The sequence below is a fragment of the Passer montanus genome, unplaced genomic scaffold (genome assembly GCF_014805655.1).
Source record: "Passer montanus isolate IOZ18808 unplaced genomic scaffold, ASM1480565v1 scaffold135, whole genome shotgun sequence".
NCBI lineage: Eukaryota > Metazoa > Chordata > Aves > Passeriformes > Passeridae > Passer > Passer montanus.
In genome coordinates, this window is record NW_024360386.1 from 88440 (window position 1) to 107160 (window position 18721).

The window sequence follows — 18721 nt, forward strand, 5'->3', positions numbered from 1 at the left end:
GGAAGGAAGGACCCGTCAAGTTCAAGCCAAACAAAATCAAATCCATTGTTTGGCTCCAGGCAGGGAGGTTTTGGGTGAAAAAAGGGATATTTTGGACAATGGCACATGAGCAGTTTCTGATTTAGGGGGGTGTTCAGACAAAGTTTAGCCTCTGCTCACTGCTATTGTAAAAAATAATAATAATAATGATAATAATGATGATGATGATGAGCCTGCTTGCCGGATGAAGTTTTTCCTGAATAAAACCAGGCAATGGGAAGTCATTTCTTGGTCAGGAAGCACAAGGGCTTTTTCAGGCTCAAAAGGGGATGGAGGGGATGATGTAGAGCAGCTATTCCAGCCCACATTCCTGCAGCATCTTGTAGTGGTTTTTAATGGAATTATTTACCCCCATGGGATGAGGCACGATCCTGGTTTTCCTGTCCAGGAGAGCCATTTTACAGATGGATAACTGGGATGTCCTTAGAAGTTATTTATTGATATTAACCCAGGCAATCTCTGATAAATCAAGGACTTGAAGGGTTTAACCCAAACCTATCCATGGCCAGTGGGATTGTGGTGCCTTGGTCTTCCATGCTTTGGTTGGGGAATGTTGGGGATGGATCATCCCAAAATGCCAGTTTGGGATGGACAAGGACACAGCCATTTGGTGACTCCCCATCAGTTTACAGAATTATTTTGGGAAACTTTGACCAAACCCAGTGTGTGGATTCCTGTGGTTACTGATTCCTGAAATCATGGAATGATTTAGGTTGGAAAAGACCTCTAGGATGGAATCCAACCATTCCCAGCACTGCCAATGCCACCTATGTCCCCAGGGACACAGGGGACATGTCCCAATGCCACATCCACAGGGCTTTAAATCCCCCCAGGGATGGGGACTGCACCCCTGCCCTGGCAGCTCCTTCCAATGCCTGACCAATGTTTCAGGGAAGAAATTTTTCCTGATTTCCAATCTAAATCTCTGCTGGTGCAGCTTATGGCAATTTCCTCTCATCCTGAAATTCCTAAAGTGCCACAAGACCTGAATACCCAAATCCCAACAGAATCAATTCAAATAAAGCTGAATTCCTTGCAAAAGTTCAAATGAAGAATCTGAATTACTTTACCAGGGAGCAAAAGGCACATTCAGCCATTTGTTTTTAAAGAGGACACTTCAGACTCTCAGTGGCCAACTGGAGGTCACGTTTAATAATGGAATTATGGAATGGTTTGGGTTGGAAGGGACCATCCAGTGCCACCCCTGCAACTCCCCATATTCCACTGACCATTACTGCAGCTTTTTTATCCCTAGAAGGAAACACCCTTGACCACTTCAGCAGAAACAATTCAAGAAGCAACTCCTGACCACTGCTGGCAGAACAGATGTCTCAGGTTGGAAATGGGGGTGTGTGTTCTGTGCCCCTCTGTCAGAGCTGGGGCAGTTCTCTCTGTCCATGGGGCAGTTTCCTTTACCTCTCCCACAGCCAATCCTCCCTCCAGCAGATCTCTGCTCTCCATGGCCACTGAGTGTCCCTGCAGGGCTGATTCCTTTCAGACCAAGCCCAGCCCAAAGAGCAGGAATGCCCCGGGCTGTACCTGTAGGCCAGGGTGCAGGTGTCCTTGTACTCCTGCAGCTTCACACACACCATGCTGAGGAACTGGTCCGAGTAGGCGCTCAGGTCGTGCATGAGGTCCATCAGGTCCTGCACTGTCTTCTCCACGATCACCGTGCTCTGCGGAGGGGACAAAAACCCAGGTGTGAGCAGCAGCTTGGTGACGTTTACCTCAGCCCCCTCCTGCTTTGTTGATTTTTGCCACAAACGTGCAGCTGATGCTCTGCCAGCGGAGGATGAAGAAATGAGGGAAAGGAAAAACTGGGCAAGGAAAGGAGGAAAGGGGTTAAAGAGTTTGAACATCAGCTTGGAAAGTTTGGGTTTCTGAGCCACTTCCTGGAGTTCACCAGGTCTTTCCTTCGTTAGGTGAAACCTCAAAAGGCAAAAATGTGATTTTTAGCAGGACACACAGCCCCAAGTGCTGCTCCACGTCCTACAGATCCTGAAATTACCGAGGTCATTGTTACTGTGATATTTTCTGAAATATTCTTTTGCCAAGATTTTTTTTCCTTGGGAAGCTAAGAAGGATCAGAAAAGAATGAAAACAATAATTACATGATTGCTTTGGAATGTGATTTGGAAGTTGCTTATTAACAGGTGTATGGTTGATTGGTTTTGTGTGAATTGTTTTTACTTAATGACCAATCAAAGCTAGCTGTGTCAGACTCTTTGAGTCAGTCACGGGTTTTTATTATTTATTCTTGTTATGCTTTTTGATGTATTTTTTCCCCTATAGTTTAGTATAGTTTTAATATAATATAATATAATATAATATAATATAATATAATATAATATAATATAATATCTTTCTAAGATCATGGAGTTTGATTTATTCCTTCTTTCATCTTGAGACCCTCACAAACACAACAGGTAATTACTGAGGTAATTACTGAGGAAGAGACCTCCCAGACCTTTGATCAACCCTGGCACCCCAAGAGAGCCCAGAGTGACAGCAAACCCCGATGAGCAGGTTTGGTTCCCTCCAGGCTGCAGGAGGGACCATACATCCAACAATGTCCAAGATTTCAACAGCTCCGTAGGAATTCTGGGATTTCTGAGGCCCCCCAGGGTGGCTTGGCACACTTTGTATTTCCTTTGCCCACTGTGTTTGGTTTTGTTGCTGCAAACAAGGCCATAAATATCTAATAAATAATGTGGTGAGGGATTAAAGTCACCACTGATCCCTCAGGAATAAGAGAGGGAAGAAAATCCTCCCCAGCTCAGAAGCAACACAGAAGAGAAAAGCAATTCCTTTCCTTTTTGTGTGGATAATCTGATTTTGCCTTTTCCAGTAGGATTTCAGGGGTGGGAGGAGGGTGGGGTTCCCAGCAGAGCCATGGAATCAAGTGAGATCCTGCAGCGTCCCAGGAGCAGGAATCCCCCTGTGACCCCTCCTGGGCTGGACACAAAACCACTCCAGGAGGAACCAAACCTGGCCAGCCAATTTCAATTTCTGTTCCTAACTGCAGCTTTTAGAAAAAAACAACCTAAAAACCCACGATTGATGTTAAAACCAGAAAGTATTGTGGTTTTTATGGAGTTTTTCCCACTTGTTTTCCTCAACACCATTAAAATTCCAGCAAAGCTCCTGCCGGGATCTGGATTTTAGAATAAACCCTACTGACTTAAAGGGAGCACAAAGCTACTTGAATGATTAAAAAATAAATAAATACAGAAAAAGGAGAAGAAAGGGAATTACCACATGAAAGAAGGCACGGCCAGGTACATAATGGCCATTTCCCTGAGACATCTCAGCCTTCCCCAAGGCCCGCTGCCACCTCGGCAGGGGACACCCTGTCTGAGGAGCCCTGGGGACAGCTGCCTTGTCAGCTGGGGCTGCTCCAAGCCCCCAAAAATGAAAAGCACTCGCACGTCATCCCAGAGCCACCATCCCGGTGCCTCTGCCCCATCTGGACTCGTTAGCAGCAGACGGGTGTGATCAAAGATTAATTTGAGGCACTCCAATGGAGCCTGTTAAAAAATAAAATAAAATAAAATAAAATAAAATAAAATAAAATAAAATATGAATATATAAATTCCATTTATATTCTGGAGGTATTATTCCAACCGTTCCTTGGAGATTTCACTATTCCAGCCATTCCTTTGGGATTTCACTATTCTAACCATTCCTTTGGGATTTCACTATTCCAGCCGTTCCTTTGGGATTTCACTATTCCAACCATTCCTTTGGGATTTCACTATTCTAACCATTCCTTTGGGATTTCACTATTCCAGCCATTCCTTTGGGATTTAACTATTCCAGCCATTCCTTTGGGATTTCACTATTCCAGCCATTCCTTTGGGATTTCACTATTCCAACTGTTCCTTTGGGATTATTGCCCTGTGGAAGAGGGTTAAAAATTGCTGGAGAAACAGAGAACTGGAGATAAAATAACACAGATGTCTTTTTAAGGGTTCCTTAAAAACCCGATTTTAGGACAATAAAAGTGGTTTTCAACGAGTCCTCGGCAGGCAGAAATTCAAACCTCCAAAACTTTCAGCTTTGCACGGAATCAGAGAACAATTTGGGCTGGAAGAGGATTTAAATCCATCCAATGCCACCCCTGCCAGGGGCAGGGACATCTTCCATTGTCCCAGGTTATTCCAAGCCCTATCCAACCTGGCCTGGGACATTTCCAGGGATGAGAAATGCATAATTTCATTTTCTACCTCCTTGGTGAGGAGCACTTGGATTAGAGGAACAATCTTCCCCCTCGATTTTTTTTATATTTTAATTTTTTTTTGCAGAAATCGCAGCTTTTCCCATGCCTTGGGAGGGAGAACCTCCATTCCCTGGGGAAAGCAGACAAAAGATGGGAATATCCTGCTCAGAAATGTCTTCACCAAAACACAGCAGATGGAGGACGAGACCTTGGAACCAGAAAAGTCAATTTTTCCCAGATTATTGCCCATCACAAAATATCTCCTCGAGATGCCTTGGCAGAGGAAGGTACCAAATGAGAGTGAAAGGAAAAGAATTCATAAAGCCTGATTTAATTTTTAAGCTGGAGTTTAGCTGACCCCTCACAATTTTTGAGCACCGAGCAGGGCCCAGCTGTAATTAAAGCAGGAGAGGAGAAAGTTTTCGAAGCTCTTCAGGCTCAGTGCTGAGCCACAGCTCTGCATTTGGGACCATTCCCAAGGGACAAATTTAAATTTGTTAACCTCAAAGACCTGCCCATGTATTTAATAAATAAATATCTAATAAATATCAAGTGCTAATAAATATCAAGTGCTGTCAGTGCCTTGGAGGGCAGTGGGAAAGGGAGAGAAAAACTGGGACTTTTTGCCCAAATTTCTCCCAAAAATGGAAAAACTCGGACTAAATGAGCAGAGTCAGAGATGGGAACCACTGAAGCCTGAAAAGCAGGAGCTAGGGAGCCAGTTTGCCTGGAATTTTGGGATAAATGGGCTGTTTGGTGCTCTTTGGTGGCTCTAAAATAGCCAACACCAGCCCTGAGGCCCCGGGAGTGGGGATGGGAAGAGTTGGATCCATCAGGGAGCCAACCTGGAGCCCTATTCCAGCACCAACACTAAAATAAAGGAGAAAACAATGAAATAGAGGAGTGAAACCAACTAAATTCAGGTTTTTTTAGTTAACAGAGGAAAGAGGAGAATCTAAGTTCCCTGTTCCACTGATCAGTGGTCATCCCACGTGGAGTGGCAACACCCTTTTCCCAATTTTCTTTCTGGCCTGTGACATTGGAATCCTTTCCAAGCTCCTTCCAGGTTTTACAAAGGGCTGGAGTTTTCAGACTGCATCAATTCCATTCAAAATCCAGCAAAATCTCTTTTTACAGTCTCCAATCTGACAGCCTGCTTTCCTCTCCAGCCTTTTTCCAGGAAAATCCATTATTCCAGTATCAGTTTTTTGCCCATTTCTATGGTTAAACTACAACTTTGCTTCCCAAATCCTCCTAACTCCAAGGGATTATTTCTTTTTTTTCAATGCAGGTGATATTTTAATTTTTATGGGATTTATCCTGAGTGAATTCACCCCATGGATGTGAGCCCAGGGTCTGCTGGAATTCTCTCCCTGCTTTAAATGTGATGTTGCAGGAGCCAAATGAGTGCGCAAACAAGGTCTTGGATAAATCTTATTTACCTGGCACTGTGTGATCCAGGAAAGCTTTGCTCCAGTGAACTGGAATATTGATGAAGAGCAAAATGTACATTTGTTTTTTTAAAAAAAAAAAAAAAGAGAACACGAACCATAAAATCTGTATTACTGTGGCCATGCAGAAGAGTTTCCCTCTTTAAACACTCCATTCAATATTTGGGACACAAAGTTAACATTTCGTGGGGCCAGCCCTGCACGAGCCCAGTAAATGCAGAATAAATCAGCCCCTGTTGAAGCTCAGAGCTGCCACGAGGGTTTGCAAGGGTTCAAAAATAAATCAGCAGCTCTGTCATTTCAAATTCTAAATTCTACCCACAGAGCTGAAACACTCGTGGCTTTTCTGGAATATCAGAGGCCAAATCCCAAAGCTGGGGAAGAGGAAGCACAAGGATGGGCCGTGGGTGGGAGGGGGATTTTCATCACAATCTTTGTTAAATTGGAGATAAACTTCTGCTCCAGGTCGGGCTGCACTGCAAGGAAAAGCTTCCTTAGAAAGATTCCATGGAATGGTTTGGGTGGGAAGGTGCTGGAAGCCTGGCTGCTGAGAATTCCAGCCTCTCTGTGCTGCAGGCTCTGACCCCCAGGAGAACTCTGCACTGAGCTGAGGCCCTGGAGAAGCTTCCAGAATGGAATGGCAGAGCTGGGATTGTGGCTGTGCAGTTTGGAAAGAAGTGTGTGATAGCACAGGGTGGGAAACTCGGAGTTTAAGGGTTTAGGGTACAGGAATACACATAAAACAAGATGGGGGTTTGGGGCAGTGGCTGCTCCTTCTCCTCCACGGGTTTGGGTGGTTTTGTGTAATTGGATAAAAAAGTCCCCATTGTGGGCATGGGTGATTGGTTATTGGGTTAAAAGTGAAAATAATTTAGGTGTCATTTCTTAATTGGACAGTTTATCCTTAAAAGGCCTTGTAGAGAGAAAGATTTGACTCAATTTTTTTAGATTAGATTTGACTCAATTTTTTTAGTTTATTAGAATGAAGTGTTGTGGAACTCAGTTTGTGAGACTGTAGCATAGATAAAAACTAATAAACATCTAAGTCTGAACAAAAAATACTATCTCACACATTTAATCCTGACCCTAACAAAAAGAAGTTAAGACTCAACAGGAAGGGAGCTTCAGGATCACCCAGAGCCACCCCATCCATGGCAGGGACACCTCCCCTGTCCCAGGCTCCTCCAACCCTTCCTTGGGCACTGCAGGGATCAGGGGCAGCCCCAGCTGCTCTGGCAATTCCAGCCCAGCCAGCAATTCCTCATGGCCAAGATCCCATCCATGGCTGCCCTCTGGCACTGGCAGCCATTCCCTGGCTCCTGTCCCTTGTCCCCAGTCCCTCTGCAGCTCTCCTGGAGCCCCTGCAATGTGCTGGAAGCTCTCCCTGGAGCCTTCCCTTCTCCAGGGAACATTCCCAGCTCTCCCAGCCTGGCTCCATTTCCCAAATTTCCAATTAAATTGAGTCCCTTCCTACAGAACCCCAGAACCACCCAACCTCTCCCTGCACGGAATTTCAGGCAGGACACGGATTTCACCCCTGGGCTGCAGCTCAGCTCTTCCCCACTGCCCTCAGTTTGAAGTGTGGTGCTCACTCCCATCAACTTCAGCTCGTTTCTCCTGGCAGAAATGAATTTTGCCTCTGTCAAGACAGACAAATGGGACTGGACAACTCCACATGGAAAGTTTTTCCACGGAGAAATGTTCCATTCAACTGTTCTTTGTAGCCCTGATGACCTGGACTTGCCTCTCATGACACTTTGATGATATTTGCACAGAAAAAGGTAAAAAACCCTTTCCTTTGTTACCTCCTGAACACCTGTGACATTGGAATAATTTCCAAGATCCTTTTTTTAGCTCATTCCAGACTTCCCTGGCAGCCATGAGGAGATCCAGCAGATGGGAGCTGAAGTTGGATCACAGGAGAGCAGAAATGAGCTCTGTGTCCCTCAATTAACCACAGGAACAGCTGGCTGAGCTGGATTCTTCATCTCAAAACCAAGCCCAGGTGCTTTCCTGGGAGAGCTGCCACATTCCCAATGGAATGATGGACTTGATGAGGAAATCACTGGGTGGAGAAGTCACTGGGTGAACTTTGCTGGCAGATCTGGTGAATTTATTCTGATTTTGAGCTCAAATTCCACGGGAAAAGACGCCCAAGTGATCTTAAAAACCCCAATCCAACAAAATGGGAGCTCTGATCCTGGAATATCTAAAAGTGGTGGCATTTTATTCTCCAGCACCATCAAAGTGAATCTGTCCGCCCAAAACACACCAGAACTGTTCAAATCTCCCGAATTCCCCCCAAAACGGGAATTCTCAGCACATCAACCCTTAGCCAGCACCCAGGAGCTTCCCAGCATCCCAAAAAGGGGCTGGATCTCAGCAGGATCAAGGTCAAGGTTGGAAAAGACCTCTCAGATCACTGAGTCCAACCACCAAGCCATGGCCACCACCAAACCATGTCCCCAAGTGCCACCTCCACAAGGTTTTTTAACCCTTCCAAGGATGGGGACTCCATCACTTCCCTGGGCAGCTGTGCCAGGGCTGGACAATCCAAGAATTCCCTGCCAAGGTGCTCTCAACGCCTCCAAGAACCCCAGCTGGACTGGAAGTATCCACATGAGGAGATGCCTTTCCATAATCTTCAAACCAATACATCCCCGATCCCAAGTTGGCTCCTAACCCAAACTTAAAAAGCAGGGAATAGGAAAATTGTCACTTGGACAAGGATTTTCTGTCCTTTATTCCCATTTCAGGTGCAGCGCAGAGGAGCAGGGAAGGGAAAATTTGGTTGGACACAGGGGGGAAGTTTGTGGCAGCCCCAACTTCCAGCCATTATTGACATTATTCCCCCACTTGAGACACTGAAATGCTCCTGGGATGATCCAGCAGCCCCAGCATAATCAGGAATATCAGCGCCTTGGCAGGGAGATGGACGGGATCATTTAATTGGTCTTTTGTATCTCTCCCTTCTCTGATCCCGCTGAGTTCTGGAGCTATTATTAAAGGCATTTTTTAAGGTATTTTAATTTACTCCTCCAAATGGATTCCCATCCATTCACTCCCACCAAGTGAATGTTGTCAGGGACATTAGCGAGGTGATAAAATAGCTGCAGCTTCCCGCTGCTTTTAATGTGTTCCATCCACCAGAAAAGTCATTAGCTCTTAGCCTTTAATGCACCCTCTGCACTGCTGCAGAACTGTTTATCACTCACAAGTGCCAGCACGGGCCAGGCTCTCCCTTTATTAATCAATACACATTTGTGCAGGGAAAAGGGACTCACAGCCAGTGATTCCCAGCCTGGTTTGTGCTGTAGGAGCTGGGATAAAACCACCCCTGACATTTTCACCCCCATCCCTGAGCATTCCTAGAAGTGGCTTTTGGGTTTTTTTGGTTTTTTTATTTTTTTACACAACTCCCCCAATTACAGGTGAGCTGGCGGCAAGGTGACAAATTCATTTCAGCAGTGGTGAGTGGCAGCTTTCCCTCTCCTTTGTCATCCCTGCTCTAGAACATCATTAGCAGCTGCAGCAGGGCACAAATGGAACGTGGAATTAATGCTGGGGAGCAGAGCCTTCCGTCTGGGAGCTCGTTTTTAATAAATGTTTTCATACAGCTGGCCCAGTTTGGAGAATAAAACCCCTCAGTGTTATTTTTATGTGCTCTGAGATCTATTTTTTTTTTCCCCCACAGTCTCAAAACGCCAGTGTTTAAAATATATTTATCTATTAAAAATGTCTTGCTGGAGGTGGTGAATATGAATGTTCAGTGATGCTCCTGGGAAGACACAGCGACCATGGTAAAGGCAGGTGAATGACGAAAAACCAAAAGAAAATGGGGAAAAAAAACAATTCAGAAAGGTTTAGCAGGGATGAGCTCCCAAAACAAAATGTTGCTGTGCCCCTGGATTGGTGCTGCCTAGTGCAAAGGCTGTAATTATGATCTAAATTCAACAAAATTAATGAAAGTGCAAGAGATCACTGGAAAACAAAGGGTGACACCCAGGAATGAGGGTGAAGGCTTCAGAGGGACCCTGAGCTAGGCCAGGCCGAGCTCCTGGGCTCACAAAGATGTCATTTCACTGAAATTAGAAGCCAATTTGTCAGATTTTGGCTTAAGTGTCTAAAAGTCTCATTTGTAGGGGTGAGAGAACACAGAGTGACCAGGCCAATGTCACCAGCAGTGACATTTTGCTATAGGGGGGATCCTCATTATGCACCAAAATTCACTTTTATGCACCAAAATTCACCTTTATGCGCCGAAATTCACACTTCTGTCTCACCCTTCGTTAACCCAACTCTAATTAATGAAGAATTCTTTGTTCACCAAAGCAATCCCTGGCAAACACGAGGAGAGAGCAGAGGCCTTGCTATGGATTCATCCCTCTGAGGCATCCCAAGGGATTGTCAATCCCGTGACTGGCAGACAAATTCACACTTTTATTTTCTGTGCATTGATTTTATGCAGGGCTAAGGCTGGGCTTAAATTTGAAGGGGAAAAATATTTCCAAGGGGAATTTCCACCCCGATTTCCACACAAGAGGCCAGAGGGTGACAATTTGGTTTTTCAGGTGTTTCTCAACAGAAAGGGCAAAATTTTTCACATTTCCATTAGGACATCCCAGTGCTGGAATGGAATTTATACATAAAACCATTGGAAAGAGAGGAATTGGTTAGGGAAAGGGTAGGAAGGGGAAAAAAATTTCCCTCAAATCGTTTGTTCAGCAGGACTTGAATTTCAATATTTGATTGCACAGGAACAGCTGAACTCCAAGACAAGCAAGACATTGGAATTCCCAATCCCCAACTCCTCTGATTCCAAAGGATTTCAAACAAATCCAGTGCTGGGATGGAGAAATCCCAGTGCAGCCCAGCAAGGAGGAGCCTCCCAAGCGCCTCCAGGCAGAACCTGAGGGCTCCTCCTGCCAGGAATGACTCAAAAAGCAAAACCATTGGAAAGGGGAGGTGATGGACTCAAGGTCTCCACACAAGAACAGAACCCAAATCCTGCCAAATTTAAATTTTATAGAAAATTTTATAGAACCCTTGGCATTATGCAGAGTTTCCCAAGCTGGAAGCTAGGAAGAGAATTGCTTTGTGTCCTGCAAAATTAAGCAGATTACAAAAAAAAATTCTGTAATTTCACTTATTCTCTTGGTTTACTTTTTTTTGCATTAAAAAACAAATTGCATTTTTGGATTGTGGCACGAGCAGGGGTCAAATTAACCAATTTAAGGATGATTCAGGGAAAAATCCAGCCTGAATCCTGCCCCAGAAAAGCACAGAGAGGAGAAAACTCAGGGCAGCTGCACGTGCTGGCATCACTGGTGATTTATTGATTTATTCAATAAATTCAGCCTTGTGCTCCCACATCAAAGCCCGAGGAGATCACAGCTCTGTCCCTGATGTCTCCAAAGGATTATCTGGAAATTCCTCGCGTGTGGAGGCGGCTCCCAGGATCCGACCCCTCGTGTTAACATGAAACTCATCAAACCTCAGTGAGCACCCCAAAACCCCGGAGATGTGGGAATGACAAACTCAGAGCTGGGGAGATGGGAGAACAGGCAACGCCAGCCTTTGATCCTGCCAGGAGAAGCAGGAATTACAACAAGAGATCCGTGGGCTGAGAGCAAAATTGGAATATTTTTAACCCACTGTGTTCTCCTTCTGCTGTCTCCTTTTTCCTCAGGCCCCACCTGGTGACAGGTCCAAGGGTGGGGCCATTCCCAAAGGAAGATGATTCCAAGGAGGAGCCAGGATGTATCCCAGTTTCTGGAAGTAGGGATGGATTTGGAAAATTCCAGAGGCCTGCAAGGCACTTTCTCTTTCAGGCTGACCTTCTCCAGTAGGAAAGCTCGGCCACACCAGTTTAAACCAGTGTGGAAATGGGATCACTTGGAGCTGTGGTGGAGTTTCCATCCCTGGAGGTGTCCAAGGAAGGCCTGGAGGTGGCATTCAGGGCTCTGGCCTGGGGACACGGTGGGGATTGGGCACAGCTTGGACTTGATGGTCTTGGATTCTGTGGATTTCTGGGAATCTCACAGATGGGACACAGAAACTCTCAAAGCAATCCCAGAATGGTTTGGGTTCCAAGGAAACTTCAAGTCCATCCAAGTGCCACCTCATCCATGGCAGGGACACCTCCCACTGTCCCAAAGTGTCCAGCCTGGCCTTGGGCACTGCAGGGATCAGGGGCAGCCCCAGCTGCTCTGGCAATTCCAGCCCAGCCAGCAATTCCTCATGGCCAAGATCCCATCCATGGCTGCCCTCTGGCACTGGCAGCCATTCCCCGGGTCCCGTCCCGGCAGACCTTGTCGTAAAGATAAATCCTGAATCACACATCAAGGACGCCTTTGCTTCCTTCAGATCCCAACTATTTTTACCACGATTTTCCCAAAGACCTGCCCATTAATCCAGAAAACCAAAACAAAACAAAACTAAAATTATTCAGCTGCACTTCACAGATTCCTACACTAAGCACTCAGTGTTTCCACTCCCTGACCTGCTGGAAAGAAATAAAAATAACTAAGGAACTACTCAGCATTTTGGCGACCACCTGCTCCTAACTCAGGATTTCTGTCATCCCAAAGCCCCGTGCGACGGCAAAACCCCACTCCCAAAACCCAGCAAAAGAGCAGCGTGGAAAAGAAGTTGTGTTTTCCCACCAAAAAACCACATTTTAGGAGGAATAAAGAATAAAAGACATCGGACTGGGAAGTGAAACACCCACTGGGTCAGCTCATTATGGGAGATATCTGATAACAGCGGTGCTGCTGCTGTTCAATCCCCGGCAGAGCCATAACGAGCAATCCCACTTGGAAAATGGCCTGGATGAGGCCATGGATTGTCCCTTCCCATGTGGAACTTGTGCGTCGTTTCCTGACAGAGCCATCTCCCCTTCCCAGCAGCCAGAGCATCTCCCAGAGGCCTCCCAGGCATTTTGGATGGCGGGGAAGGAGCGCTTTGTTTTATCGCCCGTTGTTTTCCCGTTCCTAACGACGCTCCGCTGATTGTCCTGTGGATAAATCCATTCAGTGGGATGGCCAGGGAGCCAAACTTGGCTGGGATGGAGCCATGCACACAAAGCATTCATCTATAAAGCAAACAGCAGCGCTTCCAAAGCCAGCGGGGTCACCGCGCAGCCCTGCTGGGAAACGGGAATTCACTCGGCGCGGAGATCGTTTGTCTCTGGAATGTTGTCATGTTTGTTGTCATGTTTGTTGTCGTATTCGCAGATGAATTCCAGGCTTCATTGGGAAGGCAGGTGGCACTCAAGATTTCTCGTGGGAGAGCCCCTGGAATGCAAAGAGAGCCGAGGAAAAACGAATCTCCCGCGGATGGAAAGGCGGGAATTCATCTCCGATGTTGCAATTAACGGCAGCGAATTTCACTCAGTTTCACACAGAAGGAGCAAACTGGACTAGCTCAGTTACTACAGAGCTACTACTCAGTTACTACCAGGACACCACTCAGTTCCTGCTTTTTGTTTTATACCTATGTAGAAAAAACATTTCCTGTCTCATCTAGAAGAACACACGGCCTGATGGGGAATGTGCATCAAACAGGGAAGTGTTGGAGGAATGGGATAATCATCCCATCTGGGGTCTGTACAGCGCAGGAAACAGACAACTTGGGTCCATCACTGGGCAAAAAAAAAGGGAATTTTTGGGGAGGAAAGGGGAATTTTAAATATTCAGTGGTTGCTGCAACCGACACGAGGTCAGTCTGTATTTACAGATCTTCCACTTCAGCAGTACGAAGGTGGCTGAGGGATGTGGCGACATCAGCTTCCCAAAAGGAGTTTCCTGAGCTCTTTCCAAGTGAAGAGCCAATTAAATACCCTTTAGAAAGTCTTTTTTTTTTTGCTAAACTCTTTCCCAAGCTCCTGTCCCTCAGCAGAATCACAGCAGCTGCACAGAGCACCCTGTGTGAAAAGGGAGGATTTTTCACCTCGAGTCACACAAATCCCATCCTCACCTCCATGTCCCATGAGCCATTCCCACACCAAGAGGAATTCAGAGCTGAGGATTTAGAGAGAATTCGGAGGAATTCAAAGAGAGTTTTCTGGGAAACCTCAGGGTACAAAAGTGAGGTCAAATGCTTGAGGTGGTGCTGAGCTGCTCTGTTCCACAAAAGTAAAGCATTGCTGGCTGGTAGATCCTGAGTCCTTCCAAACCATCCTCGCTAAGACCACTCTGGGTGAGAAGAAGTTGGAAATGGCTTGTGATAAACCTGAGTCCTCTGAAAAAACACCTCAGCTTTCAGTAAATCAATATCGACCTCAAAACGAGGTTTTGTTGGTCCAGTACTCACGAGAAATAATAAACTGGAATTCCAGAGCAAGACACAAAGTTTTTGATCAAAGCAAGTTGAGGGACAGCCCAAGGAAATTAAAGATCATCCAGTTCTGCCCCATTGCCATGGGAGGGACTCCTTCCACTATCCCAGCTTGCTCCAAGCTGGCCTTGGACACTTCCAGGGATGGAGCATCCCCAACATCTCTCTGCTAATTGGGAGGACAGGGATTAATAATATTTTGCATTTTGTGGTGGAAAATGACAGAGCAGGAATTAAACAGGGAATGCCCAAGGAGGGTTCAACCTGTCCCTCAACACCATGTTGGACACCACCCCTAAATGATAAAAAAAATAGAGTTAAACAGAGAATTAATTAATTAACTGAACCAGTCCTGGCCAGGGCTCTCCTGTAGAGTTGTAGCATTTCCTCTATTTTCACACCCTGTAGCAGTTTTCTTTACAGGCACAAAGTCCTTAAATATTTTAATTAAGGAGTGCATCCCAATGGTGTGAATTCCCCAGGAAATCCTGGATCAGCCCCAGGAAGACCAGACCTGGTACAATTTTATGGGGAGAGGGAAAATTTTCCCTTCTTTAAAGTGCAGCTCACACAAAACAAAAATCCCAGCACAGAAGCAAATTATTAAAAAAAAAAAATTACTATCCTGACAGCTTTGTTTGCATGAGAGCACGCAGAGCTGTTTATTATTTTATTATTTCATTATTTTATTATTTTATTATTTTATTATTTTATTATTTTATTATTTTATTTTATTTTATTTTATATTTTATTTTAATTTAATTTTATATTATTTTATTTTAATGGAAAGGCTCTATTTCCAGATTAGAACCAGGAGGGGAAACTTTTAATTTACTGCCTTCCCTCAGTTCTTTCAGATGCAAATTAGAGCTCTATGAACCTTCCAACTGCAAAGTTTATCCACTTCAGGAGGAAGATTCCAGAGCCAGGGTGCCAGGAGGAATATTCCAGCAGAATGACAGAATTCCTGCATTGTTTTTACTTTTATAATTCTGCTGTTGACAAATCCCTGCCTCCAAAATCCCAACTGCTCCCACTGAACGCTGCTTGTCAGGGAGGGGCAGCCCTTGCCACACAGAAAAAAAAAAGCTTTTTACCTTCCCTTTCAACAGTAGATTAATGTCTCTTTTGTTCTGCGCCAGAGCTGGGTGTCATATTTCAAAATGCACTTTTAAAACAGGTATAATTAAACCTCTGTGAGAAGAGGGAGGCAGAGAAATGAGCAGCCAAAGCAGGAATAAAGGCATTTTAGAGGGTGCTGGAAGGTGCCTCATCCCTCCCTCTCAGCTACAATTACATTCCACAGTGGGGGAGGGAAAAAAGGGGGAAAAAAAGTGATTATAAAAATGAACTTTTCCTGGAAAAATGAGCACGTTGTGAAAGGATGACTCCTTTGAACGGCGCAGCACTTCAAAAGGAGGATGAATTAGTGCTGACAACTCAATAAAGTAGCCATCAATTATTCAAAATGTGATGGCTCTTCTCATGCAGCACTTGTGATTAGGAAAACATTTCAAAACCCGGGAATGAGAGTTATTCTTCCTCGATGAAATGGGCCCAGGCTTCAAAACGCGAGGGAAGAAAAAAAAAAGGGATTTTGGAGGAGCCTGGCAGGAACACAGGGAAGTTTCTTCTCCTGGAGCCATGCATCAAGTGTTTCATGGGAGAACGTTCCAGGCTGGATTTGGGATTTATGGAGTGGAACAAGGAGAGGGAAGGGAAAAATATCTGTGATTGAGAGGGTTACCCAAACTGCAGCTGATGGGTGCAGAGAGCCCAGCCCAACCCAAACCCCAAATTTAACCACTGGTGTGTTTAGGAACAAATATTTGGAGCAAATGTTTTGGACCAAATATTAAACTTTCCTAGGGAAAAGAGAGTTATGGAAGAGCCAGGTTCCCCGGAGAAGTTTGTGGAAGGTTTTGATGTCCCAGACCTGGAAGTGTCCAAGGCCAGGGCTTGGAGCAGCCTGGGATGGTGGGAGGTGTCCCTGCCCATGGCAGGGGTGGCTTTAAGGTCCCTTCCCACACAAACCATCCTGGGATTCCATGGAAGACATTCCTGGAGGAATGCTGGTGATGGAGCAACACAGCTTCATTTAAATGAAATTTATCAGACTTTGCCTTTCCACTTTCCTCCTGGAATTCCATCTCATCCATCACCAAAACAACCCTGGAGAAGGCAAAGCACCGGTTTAAAATTGCAGAAATCTTGGGGGAAAAAAAGGAGCTGGAGGAAAAGCAGAAAACTGGGTGAGTGTCACTCCCGTGGCACTTGGATCTGTGGCTTCACGCTGGATTTTCAGCAGTGAGGAGAAGCTGCTCTGCCTCAGCATCCCGGGGCCCTGCTCTGCTGCCAGGGATTCTTAATGAGTTTGCAAATGAGGAATGTGCAGCTGGAGCTTTAGACAAGCAGGAGGGTGGCCAGGCTAAAAGGTTTCTGCTCTGGCCAGGGAGGTGACAGGGGCTGGGGCTGACACCAGCCCTGTGAGGCAAAATGAGGATTTATGAGAGCAGTGCTGCTGCTGAGGGAGCCTGGCAGGGCTCTCTGGCTAATTAAAATAATCAATCAGGGCCTGGGGGCAGATACGTGTGGTTTACTCCCAACTTCTGAGGAAAAACTGAGTGCAGGAGGGGGGGGAAAATTAAAATAAATGGCAAGGAATGGAAAGGCAAGGAATTTATGGGTCTGGGAGTACTTGGTGAGCTGGCACTGCCGGAGTGAGGGTGAAGCTCCTTCAGGGACTCCCAGGATGGTTTGGGTTGGAAGAGACTTCAAAGCCCATCCCATCCCGCCCCCTGGAAGGTGGGGACACCTTCCACCATCGCAGGGTGCTCCAAGCCCTGTCCAAGGACACTTCCAAGGATCCAGGGACAGCCAGAGCTGCTCTGGGCACCCTGTGCCAGGGGAGAACGTGGCAGAGTCACGCTGAGGTGAACAAAACACATTGGTGGCCTCAAAAAGGACCAGGATAAACGTTTTTCACCCAAATCTCAGTGGAGATGCTCCAGGCCAGGCTGGATGGGGCTTGGAGCAGTCTGGGATAGTGGAATGTGAAAAATGAGTATTTTATGATTGATTTTTCGTAAATATTCAAATGAATATTATTTGTGTTGTGTTAGAAAGTTATCCTGTATTAATTTTCTTAAGTAGTGTGTTAAATATAGTTTTAGATTATAACATAATGTTAAAATAGAAACTATAGATACTTTTTTTTAAAGGAGGACTTGCACTGGGACAGCAGCCACAGGACACCTAAATCTTTCAGAGAAAGAGAATTTATTTCTCCATTATCAGAATAAATTAACTTCTTCCTGCCTGGCTCAGCCCTGAAGAGGAAGAAGTTGAGAATGACCAGACAGAATCCTGTGTTTGAATGGAATTTATGCATCATGGATGAGGTGTATGAATATGCAACAGGCTGTTGTTTTTAAGGGTTAATCCTCTGTTAATTCCTTTTTCGAACTTATTTTGCCCAGAAAGAGGTACCTGGAGAGCCCTTAACTCTTTGTTTTTATTGTCTCGTATTGTCCTAATCCAAATTGTCCAAATTTTTATTACCCTAATTATACTTTTATAATAATTTTATTACTATTAAACTTTTAAAATGTTAAAAACTAGTGGTTGGAATTTTTCACATTGAAGATGTCCTTGCTCATGGCAGCAGGGCTGGACTGAAAGACCTTTAAAGGTCCCCTCCAACCCTTTAAAGTCCTTTTAAAGCCAAAATAAACCTCAGTTTAATGATTCATCATGAGGGTTATCCAGTTCCTGACCAAGTCCCACACATGACAAGGAAGAGGCATCTGGTGATTTCAGGGATTAAGGGGATCCAGAGGCCTCAAACACGGGGCTGATCCCTTCAGGTCAGACGTGCCTCACATCTGTGGGATGGGTTGTGAAGCGTGACTCCGCTTCTGCAGATCTGAGGAGGACAAAAATAATTCTAAAATAATTCTAAAATGATTCTGCCTGCCGGGGGAAAATGTCCGCACGCAACTCCCCTGCCCGGGGATGCACTGAACATGCCAGTGGAAGTTGAGTTTTTAAAATCAATTAAAACCCTGACACTCTGCCTGGAGCAGTTGGGTTTGTGCAGCTCAGAACTCCTCGGTGGAGAACTGCAGCCGACTTACACGGGAGCCTTCTGAAAGCTTCCACAAAAGGCAGGAACTGCACTCAGTGCTCCCCACCCCGGAGGAGAAATGATCTGAGGAAATATTGGAAGCAACAGGGAGAGTCAGACTCCCACCAGGAGATAATTTTGTCTCTCGTTTTAAGCTAGAAAAGGAGATTTAGCACAAATTCTGCAGTCGGTGGGTTTTACCCTCTTGATATGAAACACATAAACAAGAATTGAAAACATCTTGGTTGTAACACCACGCCACTGCAAAAAAACCCCAAAAAACCCCTGAAATATGAGGCTCAGAACCATTAAAATTGCTTTAAAATGATCCTTGAATGGGAAAAACCCCCTGGATCAGCCATTGCCTGCTCCTTAATGGATGCTGCTGGCAGGGAGCCAGCCTGGAAAGACAATTAATTTGTTTACAATAATAAATAATAACATCCAGCCTCCATCAAAGCGTGGAGCCCATCAGCATTGGTGAGCCATCAAAAGCTGCTAGCTGGGACCATCCTTCTCCTTAATAACCACTCATTTTGATGGGAAGAA

At 45.4% G+C, this 18721-nt stretch overlaps 1 protein-coding gene across 1 annotated transcript in view; it reads right to left on the reverse strand.

Moving 5' to 3' along the window:
* The window catches only part of EXOC4 (exocyst complex component 4), a 316410-nt gene that overhangs the window by 57071 nt on the left and 240618 nt on the right, over positions 1-18721 (reverse strand). The window contains exon 12 of the mRNA XM_039699489.1: positions 1579-1715. Within this exon, the coding sequence (XP_039555423.1) occupies positions 1579-1715 (137 nt within the window). The remainder of the gene's footprint in view (positions 1-1578; positions 1716-18721) is intronic.